Raw genomic sequence first — 16,282 nt, 5'->3', positions numbered from 1 at the left:
TATGCAATTGGGGAAAGATGGGTTATACCTTGTTTATGGTCGAGATTGAGTTAGCCATATATGTGTTGTCCCAGGATTTGCTCACACCCCAAAGGATGTTTGGGCATTGCCACTACTCACAATTATTCATCCTTTTATTGACGGCGAGGAGAATTGTGTCTCGATTTGATGACTGGCGGAGAGAAGGGAGCGTCCTGCTTCGAGTTCACTGCCAGTACACTAATAGCGGTAGGTAACGATTGCCATTAAGGTACATTATATTTGTCAATACCAGGTAACTAATAAATAGACAATGATACACAAGAATTGGTGATTTAACTGTTCATAAGAATTCTGCCACGGTTAGTAGTAACTGGCTGACCAGTTGAAGAAGCAGGAATGTACATTTACTTTATCCAGCCAAGGAGGAACTTTAGGTATTTGTAAACAAGAATAGCAATGGGGGGTCCGACTAAAAGTGTCGACAATGCAAGAAAAACTATCTGGCCAATGCTGGTCTGCTCTATGAGTCTTAGTGGTTGTCGTTCCAGGAGTTCCTCAGCGACGACAGTCACTTGCGCCTCCAGTCGGCTCAGCTGCTCTAACATTTCATGCTGGTTATGAAGGATCTTGTGGTTGTAATGGTATGTTGAGCCGACGCTTCCATTACTGGTGCTTGATCGAATTGATTCTCGAGCTTCAAGGGAATCTGATGACCCGCGAGCTGTTTGGTAATCTTCTACACCATCAAGCCAGCTCAACAGCGGCTCAGTCTCAGTTGGCACATTGCCAGGTCTATCGGTGGTCAGCTTCATTGAGCGAGACGACAATAAAATATATATATTCAATGGATTGTCCGCTGCTCTACACTATCTATATACCCCTATCATATACAAATTAAAGTAAAACCTCAGCCCCGTTTCACTGCCGAAGGCTAATATCGTCCCACCGGAGCCTAATGCTATTTTGACCCTTTCATGCAGTGTCTTCTGGTGTTGATCCGCGCGCTATTCCGATGCCTTCACAAAAAGGATCCACAGCACACAGGGCATGGTAGTCAAGCGCTGGTGCCAGAGGAAGCTAGAGGGCAAGAGGGTCTTTATAAGCTCCTCCTTTGACTTCGAGTCATGCAGCTACGAGGTCAAGGCGACCGATATAGACTCGTTGTGGAGCGAATCGCTTGACCTCGACGAGATACGCCAGCGCGGGACGCAAGTATGCCCGTTTCTCGTAAGCGAGCACAATAAGAGCATTAGAAGTGCCCAAAGTGCTCTACGAGAGATCCAAAAAGCACTCAAAGGCGAGATTAGTTTGGTCTCGAGAGATAATACCGGTGTCGATTTGGAACAAACCCAGGCCGATCCTTTTCGTACCCCAGACCCGCCATCTTCGCCAGTACAAACCCCGCCTTCCGACGAGCCGCAAGATCAACCAGGTGATGAGAGCGGATTGGATAGTGATTTGTTGAGACTGGCCGTGCAGCAGCCGATTGAGAACCTTGGAACTCTTAACTGGATATTCGAACTCAAAAAATGCAGTCCGGATGAGCGAACAGAAGTGATACTTGAACTTATCGATAGCGAAGTACTACAAACATATTACTTCCAGTCTGGTGCCGATGGATTAGAGAAAGAGCACTATAAGGATGAGCTTCAAAAAAAGAAGTTAATCGAGAACAAATTCGGTATTCAGATGGCTAAGGAGCTTAAGTTCTTTGACAATAAAAAGTACTGGACATCTTTCAAGGAGAAATTTCTTCAAGAAGAGCATCCCGAAACGGCGACGATTCTTTCTTCTCTTGAGGAATACTGGGATATCACTACTGCCAGCACGCATGACAATGAAAGCATCCAGAGCACTACAGAAACCCAATCTCAGGCATCTTCTTCACAGTACTCCTCTATTGAGCCGGTTACGCCTACCAAGAAACGGACATACAGCGACATGACATCGCAGCCGTCTCAGAGCACTATCAGTACATCAATTGTCTCTCCCAGTCGCAGGGCTAAACGAGTGCGCCAGGAATTGATGAGCAAGAAGAAGAAACCGCCAAGAAGAATATGATTGTCTTGATATATGAACTACTCCTTGAAATTGCTGATATAAGACTTTAATGCCTGGATGCTGGCCTTGACTTCGGCCTTGTCGTAAACCCCTTGGGAAAGGTTCAGCCACACTGCGCCCCAGGCGTCTACAATTTCGTGCAGTTGATCCTTCGTGCGGGCAATAGGAGGGCACATTTTGATGCAGGACAGAACTGCGCTGGGCAAAAGCTGGCCAAACACAGAAATCTTGAACCGTTTAAACAGCTCTAAAAGATCTTCAGTATTGCGGATGGAGTCAGGGTTGTACTTGAAATAGTTGAGTTCGAATGGCTCATACGCCTCGCGCATGTGGAAATCAACGCACGCCACGACCTGAGCAAACAGATATTCTTCCATGGACTCCGAAAGGGCACTCGCCGTCTTTGATGATTCAAACTCGCGAATAAATTCACTCAATTCCTTTCGCTTAATCGGCTTGGGTGGCGACTCGGGTTCAGGCTCAGGCTCAGGCTCGGGTTCTCGCCGCCGGGGAGTTGAATTGTCCGCGTGTATGCTATGTTCTAGCCCCACTGAAGGCGCATACACTACTGGCTCGGTTCTGGCATTGACAAAGTCCTCCATATCTATATCCATACTGTCGTCGACAATATCTGGTGGCGCTTCTTCCTGCACTTTAATTGGGGCCGGGGCAGGCTTGGACAGTCTTTGAGGCATAGTCACAGTTCTGATACTGTTTGGGTCGTTCTGTACTACTCTATCAAACTCCTCTTTGACCGTTTGCGCAATCTTGAGTGCTGTCATGTCCTTAGCGAAGCTCACAGTACGGATATCATGCACCAGAGCCTTTACGGCAAGGTTTCTGTCGTTAGTCAGGATCACTGTCAGCGCATTGCGGTATTTCTGAAAGAACAGGCAGCAGTCGAGGATCGAATCATCCCCACGAAGGTTTACGTTCTCGATCTCGGTCAACCTCTGGCCCACAACCGCTGGATCTCTTTTCGCCAGGCAGCTCTGGATCCAGCTAATGGCGTTTCTCGCCAACACGCCAATGCTAGTCTTCTCTTTAGTCACCCGGTCAGAAGTTTTGAGATGATCTAATTCCTGTAGCGTACAGAATGGAATTATAATATAATGGCCGTACTGGTCATGCAAATCCTTCAGCTCTTTTAAAAGCCTTAGATGAGAAATGATAAAGTTGGTATCTACGACGAGTATGGGTTTGAGATGTTCTTGCGATACTACAGCCGATCCCATGGCCCCTGTAGTGCTAATAGTACTACTACGAGATGCCTGGCCTGGTGAAACTGTATGGCGCCTGCTCTCATCCAACACAGTATTGATCTCGGAGAGCTGTGACGGATCTTCTACGTCCATCATCATGGCGTCTCCCATCTTTGGCACGCTGAACTACGCTGGTATCGTATTAAAGTCCTCTTCATACATCTGTAGATGATTTGGATCGCGATCACCCGCGCGCGGGTATCCCGCTTTGATTAATTATGTCCAAGTTGTTAATTGACTTCACATACGGGGCATCATGTATAATTTAAGGTATTTGATACTGAATACGTTGTAAGTCTAGAGCGGAAGCCCAGTGAAGAGGCTTATTTCCATCCTGAGACTCAATCAATCAATTTCAGGCAGTCGCTTTTCAACTGGGATCCCTCGATCGATAGCACCCCAGAGGGGGTCTGACCGGGTTTTCCGACGGTTCGCTATATACGGCGCCGCGGTCTTGTAATCGACCGCCGCAGCGGAGATGATACGGGGAAAAACATTGCCATCATGATATGATCTGCTTTGCTCTGCCATATGTGCTAGTTTTCACTTCTCACCTATACGTTCTGTTTCGCACTGTAGAAGAGCCGCACTCCATTATTTCCGCCGCGTTGGCGGTTGGGTCTGCATGCGCGCGCAAGCACGCAGAGCCGCCTCACGGACGTCAACGGACATAAACCCCTCCAGGATAATAAACTCAGAGACAAGGCCAGCCGGGCGCCCATAAGATTGGACCCCGATGGCTGGGGTCTCTCAATTATAAAAGGGGACTTAGAGTAACCACTTGTAGAGGAATAACAGTATACTTTATGAAGAATTGAGTGAATAAAAGAGATGTCACTTTCTGGAAAGACTGTAGTTATTGCTGGAGGTGTTAAGAACCTTGGTGCTCTGTGTGCCCGAGAACTCGCAGACCTTGGCTCTCCAAACCTTGTGCTCCACTACCACTCTGACAGCGATAAGTCCAAGGCTGACAAACTGGTTTCCGAGCTGTCGAGCAAGGGTTCCAAAGTTATTGCCGTCCAGGGTAACCTTGAGCATGTTTCTGAGATTACCAAGCTGTTTGATACTGCCATTAAGCAGTTTGGAGGTGTCGACATTGCAATTAATACTGTGGGAAAGGTTCTCAAGAAGCCAATTCTTGAGCTTAGTGAGGCCGAGTATGACCAGATGTTTGATGTCAACTCGAAGGTTGCCTTTTTCTTCATTAAGGAGGCTGGTGCTAAGCTCAACAAGAATGGCAGAATTGTGACCATTGTAACCTCCCTCCTTGCCGCTTACACCGGGTTGTATTCTCTTTACGCCGGATCCAAGGCGCCAGTTGAGCACTATACCCGGGCAGCCTCTAAGGAATTTGCTGATAAGAATATTTCTGTCGTCAATGTCGCACCTGGCCCTATGGACACTCCATTCTTTTATGGCCAGGAGACGCCAGAAGCTGTGGCCTTCCATAAGTCGCAGGCTCTCAAGGGTCAGCTAACTGACATCAAGGATATTGCACCAATTGTGCGATTCCTTGTTACTGAGGGCTGGTGGATCACTGGCCAGACTATCTTTGCCAACGGTGGTTATACTACTCGATAGGCTCTATTTATATATTTACTGAAATTATTTTTATGGGGTAAAAACCTGTTTTAAGTGAACCGTTCTCTGAGAGTTGTAATGCTGCAGGGTTTGCAGATCTATGTAGGTATCGCAGGTACAGGTACTGGTGCATTCAGGGGGAAGCTAGTCTTAACTCCATCGGCGATAAACCGAAAAGCAGCTACACGTCCCCGTAGCTTTCTATTAACTATTGCGTGACGTTAAACGTCAATATCACTACACTTGTACCAGGCTGATAAACAATCCTTGAATAAGTACGCACGCCATTATGTAGCTATCATTAAACCGAATAAACCGAATAAACCGAATAACTACACGAATAATTTGCCTTCATCCGAAGATATTCTAGATAATTAACAAATGATCTGGTAGCATAGAATTAAACGGTTATCAGCGTTTGTAGGCGCCAAGAGTTATTTTTCTCATTTTGGCTTCAATTTTCATATCGGCGTTCATTTTCAGCCGTGCAACCCTGCCGAAATTACGCGGTCACAGTGGCATATCTCAAATGGAAATCCTAGGTATACATACTATCGATATTAGAACGTATCTCCAAATGCAACCAATATATTACTGAAATATACACTAATCGGATAGTATTTGGTATCACTCATCAAGTTACGAATGCTATTCGTATTAATTTAAAGTTCACCTTTGTTGTACGCATACAGATCACTGTTGGTATCAAATGATATCCTTTCCCCTCCCCCCTTCACTCATTTTTCTTAAAAAAATTTTAAACCTCAACAGCCAGTTATAGAGCATTCGAAGATCCTTAGCAATCAGTCCTCATTCAGCTGATACAATCCCCACAAAACGGAATCACAAGAGAAATGGATAAGGGAATGTCGTATTTTCAACCGGTCCCACATTCAGTCCTGTTTTTTCACCCAAATCGGGTCTGCGGTTTGACCCAGATGAAAAAGCAACCCAATCTTCAATTCACGCGATTTTCTTCAAATACATCCAACGCCTATGCATAGAAAAGCCAGAGTACCAAAATTCGGGGTCACAAGTAGTAGCCACTACAGCACAGAGTAAATACGATAGTTACATATGCAGTTGAAAAGAGGAGATCTCTGAGGTAGGTAGGACTCAGATGAATCTTGCGAAGCGTGAAATTTTCGTCGTGCGGCTATCGGCGCGAAACAATGTCTCATCGACGTATGCGCGCGACGGACGAATCCTACCCATGCGGCGCCATTCGAGATTGAACCGTTGAGTATATAAAGGGCACACCAAGGAAAAAGTTTTTACTCTGCTAACTAGTTCGACAATACGAGAAAAAATGGGCTATCCATCTTCCCAGGCATCTAACGCCGTCATATACTTGACGTACGGAGCATTCCTCGTCATGGGATGCGCTGTAGCGTGGATCAAGCGAAAGAATAACTTCTTGAATAGTAACAAGACCCAAAAGGGTGGGTAACCAGTCTGGAGGGGGAGGGATTGTATGTTGATTTACTAACAGCTTATTCTAGCCATTCCTTTGGCGTTTAATTTTGTCGCTTCCGGTTAGTATCCGTTTTTTTTCAGATACTCAGGAGCGACATTATTTTCACCATTTTCAAAAGAACTTAGACGAAAAGTACTTTTGAGCAGTTACGACGGGTGCGGGTTGGAGCGAAGGCTCCTTCCGGCTGAGATTATACCGTTTGAACTCGAACAAGTTAGCACTTGCGTGAGAATAGTGTCTGCTCTTACCCCTTTCGTATCGTAGTATTTATTCGAAGGGGATGTTTGAAATTGCTAACTGATATGTTTTTTTTAGCTATGGGATGTGGTATCCTGACGACTTATCCACAGATTGCTACAGTTGCTGGCGTCCAGGGTCTGGTAGTCTATGCACTCAGCTCGTCCCTTCCGTTGATGCTTTTCGCATTCGTTGGTCCGTCTATTCGACGACGATGTCCTGAGGGATTTGTGTTGACAGAGTGGGTTCGACAGCGATATGGAATCATCACCCAGCTCTATTTGTCTTTCTTTACCATCGCGACCATGTTTTTGTACCTTGTTGCCGAGCTGAGTGCTATCCAGTTGGCTATTGAGGCTCTCACGGGACTTAATGCCCTTCCTGCCCTTATCATTGAGAGTGTGGTTACCACTATCTACACCGCGCTTGGCGGTTTCGCCACCTCTTTCTTCACTGATAACATCCAGGGAGCCATGGTAACGCTGCTTTTGATCGTCTGCACTATCTCAATGGGCGTATATGTTAAAATTGACCGTTCGCTCATTGAGTCGTCTGGTCTCACCAAGGCCTCTACCCTGGGTTGGCAGCTTATCTACATTTTGCCGGTCGCAATCGCTACTAATGACTGTTTCTTGTCTGGGTTCTGGCTGCGAACTTTTGCTTCGCGAAGCGATAGGGACTTGTACATTGGTACTACTATTGCGGTTGTTATCACGACTATCTTTTTGACTCTGGTGGGGTGCACCGGTCTTTTGGCTGCGTGGTCTGGTCTCTACCCCGGCCCTGATGATGTTGACGGATCTATGACCTTCTTTGTCGTCTTGCTGCAGATGCCTGCTTGGGTGGTTGGGTTTGTTATCGTGTTTACCGTGGCCCTCAGTACTGCTGCCTTTGACAGTCTGCAGTCGGCAATGGCTTCGACCATCTCCAATGACATTTTCCACAATAGGCTGCATGTCGTTTGGGTGCGAGTTATTGTTATTCTTATTCTGGCCCCATCTATCGTCGTTGCCCTCAAGGCTCCAAACATTCTTCAGATTTACCTCATTTCCGACTTGATTTCTGCAGCTGTGGTTCCAGTGCTCTTCCTGGGTCTCTCTGCGAAGTTCTACTGGGTGACTGGCTACGAAGTGATCGTATCTGGTCTCGGAGGTATCCTTTCTGTCTTCATTTTCGGCGCGGCCTACTATGGCGACGCATATAAGGGCGCTCAACTGATGATCTTGGAGGAAGGTCTGTATGTTGATGATTGGAGTGCTTTTGGCGCCTTTGTGGTTGCTCCATTTGGTGGTATCGTATTTGGTTTCGCAGCGTTTGTTATCAGGGTTGCGATCGAATACACTTACTCCAAGGTCAAGGGAACTCCATTCACTGCTCTCGAGAAGCCAGAGGCTCCACTGACTCCTTTCGCCGACAACGACGAGACGGGTGTTGTTGTTGAAGTTCAAACTCCAGTCACTGAGGCTGACATTGACTATCCTACCAAAAAGAACCAGCTAATTTAATGAGAACGACATTCATTTGTACATAGATAATCGTGGATTGCAAAATAATATAATAATAATTACCTCTGTTATGCTGAATTCAGGATTTTCGATCTACTATCAAACCGCCTAGCATTGATCATCAATGCAGATCGATGATAAACACTGTAGAATTATCGGCCGATGACATAAACTGAAATGAAATAAAGCGATATAGTTCATTTCAGCTTCGTATAATGAGACAAGCTACATTCCTATGATTTATATCTATTGAAAGCACTAAAAAAGATGAAATTGTTCATAATGGGGCAATTGACGCGATGAGCAGTACGGAAGGCGGTTTGATTTGGGGCTATGCTCGGCGATCCCGATGAATTTCAAGCGTCCCAAATACAAAAAAGGAGGCTGACGACAATCGATCACCACAAGCCAGATAGGGCGGTTGTCAATCGCCTTTATTTCATTATTAACTTGCCACCATTACTAAATCTCAGTGATTGGCATTGGCTATTTGGGACTTGAAATTCAATGGGACACTTGCGAATTTGGGGGGGTGAAAAATGTTCCATGAGAATCTCGATTCGGAAGATAATGCTAGTTTGATCTCGGTGGACCCGCAGACTGGGAACGGCAGAAACAGAAGCTCGAGCCTCATCAAGAGAAAACCTGTGGGTACGGCGCCGCATTTACCGAAGCTTAATCTCGACAATAGCTCGACAGAGAATCTCAGCAATGTCATGCAACAGGTGGGCTCGTCTGCCTCACGGAGGGTATCAGTTGGTCCAAGGGGTCCGAGACCGCCGCCTGGCAAAGGCCATGACTCTTCTAGCTCATCGAGCTCGACGATGACTCCTTCTCCTGAGTTTAGCGCATTTTTTGAGCCAAGTTATCGTCATGCCCCTGTTTCTCCTGGTGGCAGTCCGTATAAGAGCAGTAGCAAGCCCCATCCGTCCAACCGGAAGAAGGGACACAAGCATGGCATGTCGCTACAGCTTGACCAGCTGCCTCCAGTCCCTCCGATCAAGGATTTGTCATTGAGGGACAAGCTTGAGAAGGACGATGATGATGATGACTATGATGTAAAGAGAAGCCGACGGGTCACTTTGCAAGGGCCCATTGATAAAAGCCAGTACGAGGGACTGGATCCCATTGAAAACAAACAAAGATCTCGCGTGAGCCGAACGAAAGTGGAGCGTGGCGACCTGCCGCAAATTCCTACTCCTTCCCCGCCGCCGCCGCCGCTGCCTGTCCTTGCTCCGCCAGTTGCAATCACGACTGAGGATGAAGTCAGTATGATTCTTCCGGAGGAGATTGAAGTGCAGTCGTCTAAACAACGTCGCAACAACGCACGAAAGCCCGTGGGGAGCGCTCTCAGCGTAGCGACGGCCGATCTTACACTGCCAGAGTCTCCTACTCGCAGCAACCCTTATATCTCATCGAATCCAAACAGTCCGGCAAGGTCTCCTGTTGGGCACTATTCTCCTTACTCAAACTCTAGCAGCCCGGTTAGGTCTTCTGTTGGGCATTATTCTCCTTACTCAAATTCTGGCAGCCCAGTCAGAGACCCTACGGACCCTATTGATCTGCCTCCGCTACCTCCAAAAGACGTACAGTTTAAGCAGGCATCGCCAAAACAGCACAAGAAGAAGTCTAGTCGCACCAGCACGCAGTTTGTCGATTTCCCCGGCGTAAAAGGCGCAATTAAGAACAACCCATTAGTGCAAGCAGCACGAAACGCAGGTGCAAACATTATGGGAGACGTTGACAGCGATTTCAGTTCTTCAGACGATGACGACGACGATGAAAAATTTGAGCGAAATAACATTGCTACTGGCACAATTCGTGGTAGGAGAGTCAGCCCCCCGGTAAGTCATAGTGCTCTATCATCGGTGCAAGAGTCGGCAACAGCCGCTTCCTCGTCCTCCTCTTGCTCTGAGGCTGTCGAAGAAACGTCGATAAATTACTGGAAATACCACATTATGAAGTATTCCAAGGATATGTACATGACGACTAACCCGGACCACCGACATATCTCGCGACCCATGGCGCCAAGCTACTACATCGACACTGAACCCTCCTCTGAATCGAAAAATGCATTTACACTAACATTCAACAACCAGGACACTCATGAAGCATCCATCTCTGTCACTCGACAGGGTCGGCTCAACGGTACTACGGCGGCCGGTGGTGATTCCTTCTCGGTTAGTATCTCCTGCGGCGAGGTCCAGTCATGGAATGGCCAGTGCGTCCAGATCTCGAGCGAGCTGCACGTCTCCGGCCGCAAGAAGCCACTCAAGTGTAAGCAGTACAGTTTAATCGACCCCGCAGGCAAGGAGTGGATAGTCGGCAACCGGCCCGAGATTAAGCTACAAGAGGACGGCCGCTCCACTGTGCGTGTGGCCTCTTCAAAAGTATTCTTTTTCTCTAAAGGTACCTCTGGTCCGGACAGTGACACCATTCTGGCTGTGCTGCGACGGCGCAAGCCCAAGCGTAAGCGTGTATTAAAGGAAGGGCTCACCAAGCTTAAGCGGGAGGAAGAAACCGGGCACCTAGGGCACTCTCGCAAGTCAAGCACAGGCAATGTCATCCAAGCAGCGCCAGAAGAGGACGATGACGATCCCAGTCTCGAGAAAGTCGGGTGGCTTTATGTGCTCGATGTCCCCATCATTAAGAAGCCATGGGTCTGGGCTTTAGTCACTGGACTAACCGTTGCAGTAGTCTACAGCCATCGTCTAGATGACAAGGACAGATCATTCCACAGTAAGATTGTCAACTGGAAGCAAAAGGCCAAGGGCGTGCTACAAGATATGCAATAATAACCTCTACCTGGTACCTGGTAGTACTTTATTCTCACTGAACTAGATCATGCATTTTCTATTTCACATAACTAATTGTATAACTATGCATATATACAACTCTAAAGCGATACATCGAAGATTATCCAGCAGTTCGATGGGCCTCAGTTGCACTGCCTGTATGTTCCTGCATGAGCCATCGGAACAATTTGCAAAGACCGGGCGCGCGCCCAAATAATCTCTTTCAAACGTGCCTATATTTATCAACACACAACACAACACAAAACCCAGCGTGTACAACGGTATTAAACTACCCGAGATCGTATAGATTTGGTGATGAGAATGTACTCAGGACACTCGTTTTTGGTGGCTTTCTTGGTGGCGGTTTTGTTCCGTGTCGTTCGGGCCCAAGACAAGTCGGATTTGGAAGGAACGTGGACAACCAAGTCTAATGCAGTGCTAACGGGGCCAGTAAGTATTTTTTTTATTCGTTTAGTTTTGAGCAGTGCTAACGGTACCCAAAGGACTTCTATGACCCTGTAAATGAGCTGCTGATCGAGCCGGCTCTACCGGGTATCTCTCTTTCGTTCACTACGGATGGCTGGTTTGAAGAAGCCATTTATCAGGTTGTTCCGAACCCACAGCAGATTGACTGCCCATCTGCGGTCATGATCTTCCAACACGGGACGTATGAGCTGCTGAATAATGGCTCTCTCATTTTGAACCCAATTAAAGTGGATGGACGGCAGCTTTTGTCTGATCCGTGCAATGATGATGGCGTCAGTACTTATGACCGATACAACCAGACTGAGTTCTATCAGGGCTTCAATGTTGAGCTGGATGGCTACTGGGGTCGGTATAGACTGGATTTGTACAAGTTTGATGGATCCCCAATGGCCCCAATGTACCTCGCCTATAAGCCACCGCAAATGCTCCCTACTCAGACCATGAATCCAACCGAAAGTGGTGCCAAGTCTACTAGCAGTACCTCGGAAAAGGTCAAGAGATACCTTGAGAACAAGCCAAAGACTACTGCGGTAAAGCGAGGTACGTGGGACTACAATGCTATTTGGTGGTTTGGTATGTCTATGATCTGCGTCGGGGCCACTGGCTGGCTTTTGATTTAACGCAGCAAGGCATCTCATTTATTTTTTTATTGTTATTATTTAACCGAGTCGACTACAGCACACATGTGCTGCCCTTGTAGTTTGGCTCTAGAATTTTGGGCAAGAATATATTGCTGTATGCATTTTAGTATCGTCGTTCATAATTCGGCCTTTTTTTTTCATCTACTCTTTATCGCAGTATCCCGCAGCTTGATTCCTTTATTTTTTAGCTAGCCTGTATACGGTATTACCTGTGATCTACCGTTTTTGAGTAGAAGGTGAGGTTGTGGTCAGAAGACGTAATATTCATATCTTTCTTACAATAACAAATCACTTCATATTAGACTTGGTATGCCTAGTCCTTTTATTTATTTGTAGTAATTTATTTCATGTGGGAATCGGGTAGCCTCCAAGGAGCCAGGGAAAAAGTTCCCTCATATTTTGCACCCTTCAATTGTATGGGATTGACAATGCTTCTCTAGCGGCTCGGGCCTGCCGTTGGCACAAGGATGAATACTTTGAGCGGAATAAATTATACGATGTCTAGCGCCAAATTCTTCTTGACCAATCGTAGTAGAGCTGTCGCGGTGTTGAGCTTGGATTGAGTTCCATTGGTCTTTAGATTTCAGGTAGTTGGTTGGAATCGTAGCGCCAGAGCATGGGACGGTCGCCTCTACGGCAAAGTGGATTTGCTAGAACTGGCATGGCTTTTGTGTCTGACCGCCTCAACCCAATTGCGAAATGTAAATTTCGAGGTACGCCGGTAAAATATTCCGAGAGTGGACTGTTCTATAGAATTCTTTGGTATGCGAGATTGAATTGCGATCTCCACTCTTTCTTTCAATGTCCTTTTCAGGAAGAAGGTTTAGGCTAAGAGCCCCACTCTTAATAGCACTGCGGATTTAAGCACGGTACGTTATCTACGTATTAATCTATCAGAGCTTTATAATATAGCGCGACGAATTATGCATGAACATCTATAGGCAACTATAGGGCTCGCCTGTAAATTTTCTACATGGACCCAACGTGCATGACATGAATTAATCTGCAGGAAATACATGTTGCACGAAAATCCTTTTGTCTCCGCTTTTAACGCCCAACGTTCAGCATTAATTAATGCGGCTGGAGCCGCATGAGCCGCAGAAATATGCGCGATAACGCACAATTGTTTCATAGATAATGCACAAAAATGCAAATTAATTAATTAAATTTAAGCAATTTAAAAAAGCTACAACACTCGCTGTTCCCGCGTTGTCTCCAACCGCGGTACTTGGACGAGCTCTCAGGTGCTTAACTGCTGCCGATCGAACGAGAGACGGTGTTGCCACCTGGATATGGTCGTAGCTAACAGGTCCTGCCCGGATTCGAACCGGGGTTAGTGGAATCAGAATCCACGGTGATGACCACTACACTACAGAACCTGCTAATTTGTGCCCAATTTTTTCTTGGGACATATTTGACATAATGACAAAAATCACGTGACTTTCACGTGATTTATTATTTTTTTTATTACTTGAGTTAGAGGCACTTTATTGTATATATTTACAGTTTTCTTATAAGAGAAGCCTTCTGAAGAATCTCTCACACTTAGGGGAGGATAATTAGTCATTCATTGATGGAAATTTTGGCATATTCGTTAAACTAATCCAAAATATAAGCTCTTAATGAATGAATTCTGAATAAATCGTCTGTGTTTCGACCTCGTTGCGACTGTGTCGCCAAGTTAGGCTTTTTGCGCTTCACGAGCTTGTGAAGGTTGTTTTCACGACTCCTATCGTCTGTATTTAGAGGCCGCAAGCGTGGCAACCAGGGCGACTCGGGCGGTGTTATGGACCGAATTGTGTCGCAGTTGCTAGCTGAACTGGACGGTATGAGTGGATCTGACGGCTAGGGAGTGTTTTCCGTGGGCCCAACGAACCGGCTAGCGTTAGCTCAGACTTTAATCAAGATTTATTATTATTATAACCGGCCAGATCTACTCGAAGCGTTGTTGCGTCTGGGACGATTCCACAAGATGCTTCAATATATTAAACAAATCAATAAATTAAAATATTTGATGGGATGGATTTCCTCAGCAGATCTATCAGCGCCAATGTCACGGGGGAAACCCTTTCTGCTAGAGCGAGGACACTTGGAACATCAATGATGACACTGGTGTGGCTACCCCTACACATTACCGCGCAAAGGGCTTGTGGCAGCCACCCAATAGTGGGAACTATTTAATAAGAGTTGCTGTATGGCGTTACAGAAGTCTATTACACGCGATTAAGCCTTCCTTCGTATTGAGCAAGGTATGGTGATTGAGATCGGCAAAAAGTGGAAATACTTCGCACGCTGTTCCTCGTAGTCAGCACACTTCAACAAGATATGTTCGACCCATTCTCATTAGGTGGATTCCACAGTTGGGTAGCTGGCACGGGTATTTCCCCCGGTATTTTGCCGAAGAGGTGTCATCAATGGTGTTCCACCTGTTCTTGCTCAAGAAGAAAGGGTCCCCCTCATGCGATTAATGCCTCGGGGCTAAGGAAATCGGCCCCATCAACCAAAGGTTTTTGATTTTTATTGTTTGTCATAATTTGCTGAGATGTCTGCTTAGCGGACAAATATGTTGATGTAGTACTACCGGTATATAAGCCTAACTTAGTTACACAGTCGCAACGAGCTCGAAGTAGAGATGATTCATTCATATGTTCGACCGTTTCGAGTTCTCGGCACGAGTATCCCACTACGTGTGCCATTGTTGATTTATAAAAATTCATCACAGAATTTCTTGCTTTGAAGAAGCCGGACGGAATTGTTACTTCGCTTCCTCGTCAATTGCCGGTACCCTTATGATTGACTCGGGACTACATATTTTGAAAGGCATCAGATGAGAGCGCTTAGCCTTGAACCGCGAAAGAATTCCTCCGAAAGCTTTTCTACCTGCCTCTATTTGAATTGCACAATCAATTATGATACGTCAAGGAGGTGTCCCCCCTTGTTATTAGTGGATTACCACTAAGGGAATCCATTCCAATTGCCATTATTAGGTAATTTGCTAACAATTCTTCGTATGCCCTATTCACAGAATTTAATCAAGATTATTATTATTTGTAAGCTGTAATTACAGCCTTGGACCAAGAAGTGATCTGCTCGAAAACATTGACAGACGAATAATGATACTACAGAAACTGTGCTGAAGTATTGATCAAGAATGAGAACAGAAAAAATAAACTGCGAGCTAAGTCAAGGAGAATAAGGGTACATATTAATCTTATTGCCCAATATGATATGTAATGTTGCCAGATCTCAGCCTTCGGACCCTGCTCAATACGAAGGAGGGCCTGATAGCGGTGGCTGATTTCTGGAACTCAATACCGCGCCAATCTTATTAGATGGATTCCCACAATTGGGTGGCTGGCACAGGTCTTTTCCCCGGTATTCTGCGGGAGCGGTGTCATCTATGATGTTCCACCTGTTCTTGCTCTAGAAGAAAGTGTTTTCCCTCGTGCCATTAGCGCCTCGGCGCTGAGGAAATCGGCCCCATCAACCAAATGCTTTTTGACTTTCATTGATTTGTTATAATATGTTGAAATGTCTGCTTAGCGGACTAATATGTTGACGTACTATGTACTATATAAGCCTAACTTGGCGACACAGTCGCAACGGGCTCGAAATACAGACGATTCATTCATTCATGATATGTAATGCTAGTCCACTGGATTCAAGGTGGGTAACAGAAGTCCTTATCTCGGGCACAAACGATTTTCGCAGAAGCAAGACCTTGCCGCTTTCTTGACCTTTATCGTTTGATCCTTATCAATTCAGATGGTTTACTAAGGAAATATCACCACAATTGCTAGCGCTTTTACATTTCAATCGTCCACCAGGGCTACCATTGCTGTTCATCACGCACCGTACAAAAGTTCAACCCCTTCAGTCTTGCCATAACCGATTGCTAATCATACTCGGAGTTCCCTTCAATTTTATTCATATTATATATGCGTACGCCATTACGACCCCTACGACCTATGGCAATTATTCAAATGAAGGACCCTCAGAGGGAAAAAGACATAAAACTCGGTGCCGCTCGGATCACACAATGTCTCAGAAATTAATATTTGTCCAAAATTACTCTCGCTCTCATCTCAGGCGTGTGATGGATTTTGTTCAAATCTAAGGCTCGTAGCCGAGCTCACTTCCAGCGTCAATTGTGCTCAATTATCCACCAAGGCCAGAGAACACGTTTTTGACCCCTCGTTCTTAATGGATCGACCAATTTGGGATGAACGTATCTGCGCGGTTAATTGATCAGCAC

At 46.0% G+C, this 16,282-nt stretch overlaps 6 protein-coding genes and 2 non-coding genes across 8 annotated transcripts; 5 read left to right on the top strand and 3 right to left on the bottom strand.

The window, feature by feature from the left end:
• Positions 1–1,029: 1,029 nt before the first annotated feature.
• Positions 1,030–2,043, top strand: TRVA0_028S01244 (uncharacterized protein; the record flags this gene model as incomplete). The annotated part of the gene is made up of 1 exon (XM_076685748.1): positions 1,030–2,043. The coding sequence occupies one exon, from the start codon at positions 1,030–1,032 to the stop codon at positions 2,041–2,043; it is 1,014 nt and encodes a 337-aa protein (XP_076540039.1).
• Positions 2,044–2,060: 17 nt separating this feature from the next.
• SWT1 (mRNA-processing endoribonuclease) lies at positions 2,061–3,416 on the bottom strand (the record flags this gene model as incomplete). The annotated part of the gene is made up of 1 exon (XM_076685747.1): positions 2,061–3,416. The coding sequence occupies one exon, from the start codon at positions 3,414–3,416 to the stop codon at positions 2,061–2,063; it is 1,356 nt and encodes a 451-aa protein (XP_076540038.1).
• A 720-nt stretch (positions 3,417–4,136) lies between these two features.
• On the top strand, positions 4,137–4,886 carry TRVA0_028S01200 (SDR family oxidoreductase; the record flags this gene model as incomplete). The annotated part of the gene is made up of 1 exon (XM_076685746.1): positions 4,137–4,886. One exon carries the CDS (start codon positions 4,137–4,139, stop codon positions 4,884–4,886), a length of 750 nt encoding a protein of 249 aa, XP_076540037.1.
• A 1,309-nt stretch (positions 4,887–6,195) lies between these two features.
• On the top strand, positions 6,196–8,105 carry DUR3 (Dur3p; the record flags this gene model as incomplete). Its single annotated transcript, XM_076685745.1, has 3 exons — positions 6,196–6,328; positions 6,389–6,421; positions 6,679–8,105. 3 exons carry the CDS (start codon positions 6,196–6,198, stop codon positions 8,103–8,105), a joined length of 1,593 nt encoding a protein of 530 aa, XP_076540036.1.
• Positions 8,106–8,644: 539 nt separating this feature from the next.
• Positions 8,645–10,900, top strand: TRVA0_028S01156 (uncharacterized protein; the record flags this gene model as incomplete). Its single annotated transcript, XM_076685744.1, has 1 exon — positions 8,645–10,900. The coding sequence occupies one exon, from the start codon at positions 8,645–8,647 to the stop codon at positions 10,898–10,900; it is 2,256 nt and encodes a 751-aa protein (XP_076540035.1).
• Positions 10,901–11,221: 321 nt separating this feature from the next.
• Positions 11,222–12,006, top strand: ROT1 (Rot1p; the record flags this gene model as incomplete). Its single annotated transcript, XM_076685743.1, has 2 exons — positions 11,222–11,350; positions 11,404–12,006. 2 exons carry the CDS (start codon positions 11,222–11,224, stop codon positions 12,004–12,006), a joined length of 732 nt encoding a protein of 243 aa, XP_076540034.1.
• Positions 12,007–13,213: 1,207 nt separating this feature from the next.
• On the bottom strand, positions 13,214–13,332 carry TRVA0_028S01123. The gene has a single exon (XR_013062093.1). It is a non-coding gene; the product is annotated as a ribosomal RNA (ribosomal RNA).
• A 2-nt stretch (positions 13,333–13,334) lies between these two features.
• Positions 13,335–13,406, bottom strand: tRNA-Gln(CTG). The gene has a single exon. It is a non-coding gene; the product is annotated as a tRNA-Gln (tRNA).
• Positions 13,407–16,282: the final 2,876 nt, after the last annotated feature.

This window comes from Trichomonascus vanleenenianus (genome assembly GCF_965637985.1).
Source record: "Trichomonascus vanleenenianus strain CLIB 3782 genome assembly, contig: TRVA0_028S, whole genome shotgun sequence".
Taxonomy (NCBI): Eukaryota; Fungi; Ascomycota; class Dipodascomycetes; order Dipodascales; family Trichomonascaceae; genus Blastobotrys; species Blastobotrys vanleenenianus.
The sequence above is the reverse complement of the archived record's forward strand: the minus strand, read 5'-3'. Positions and strand labels throughout refer to the sequence as shown.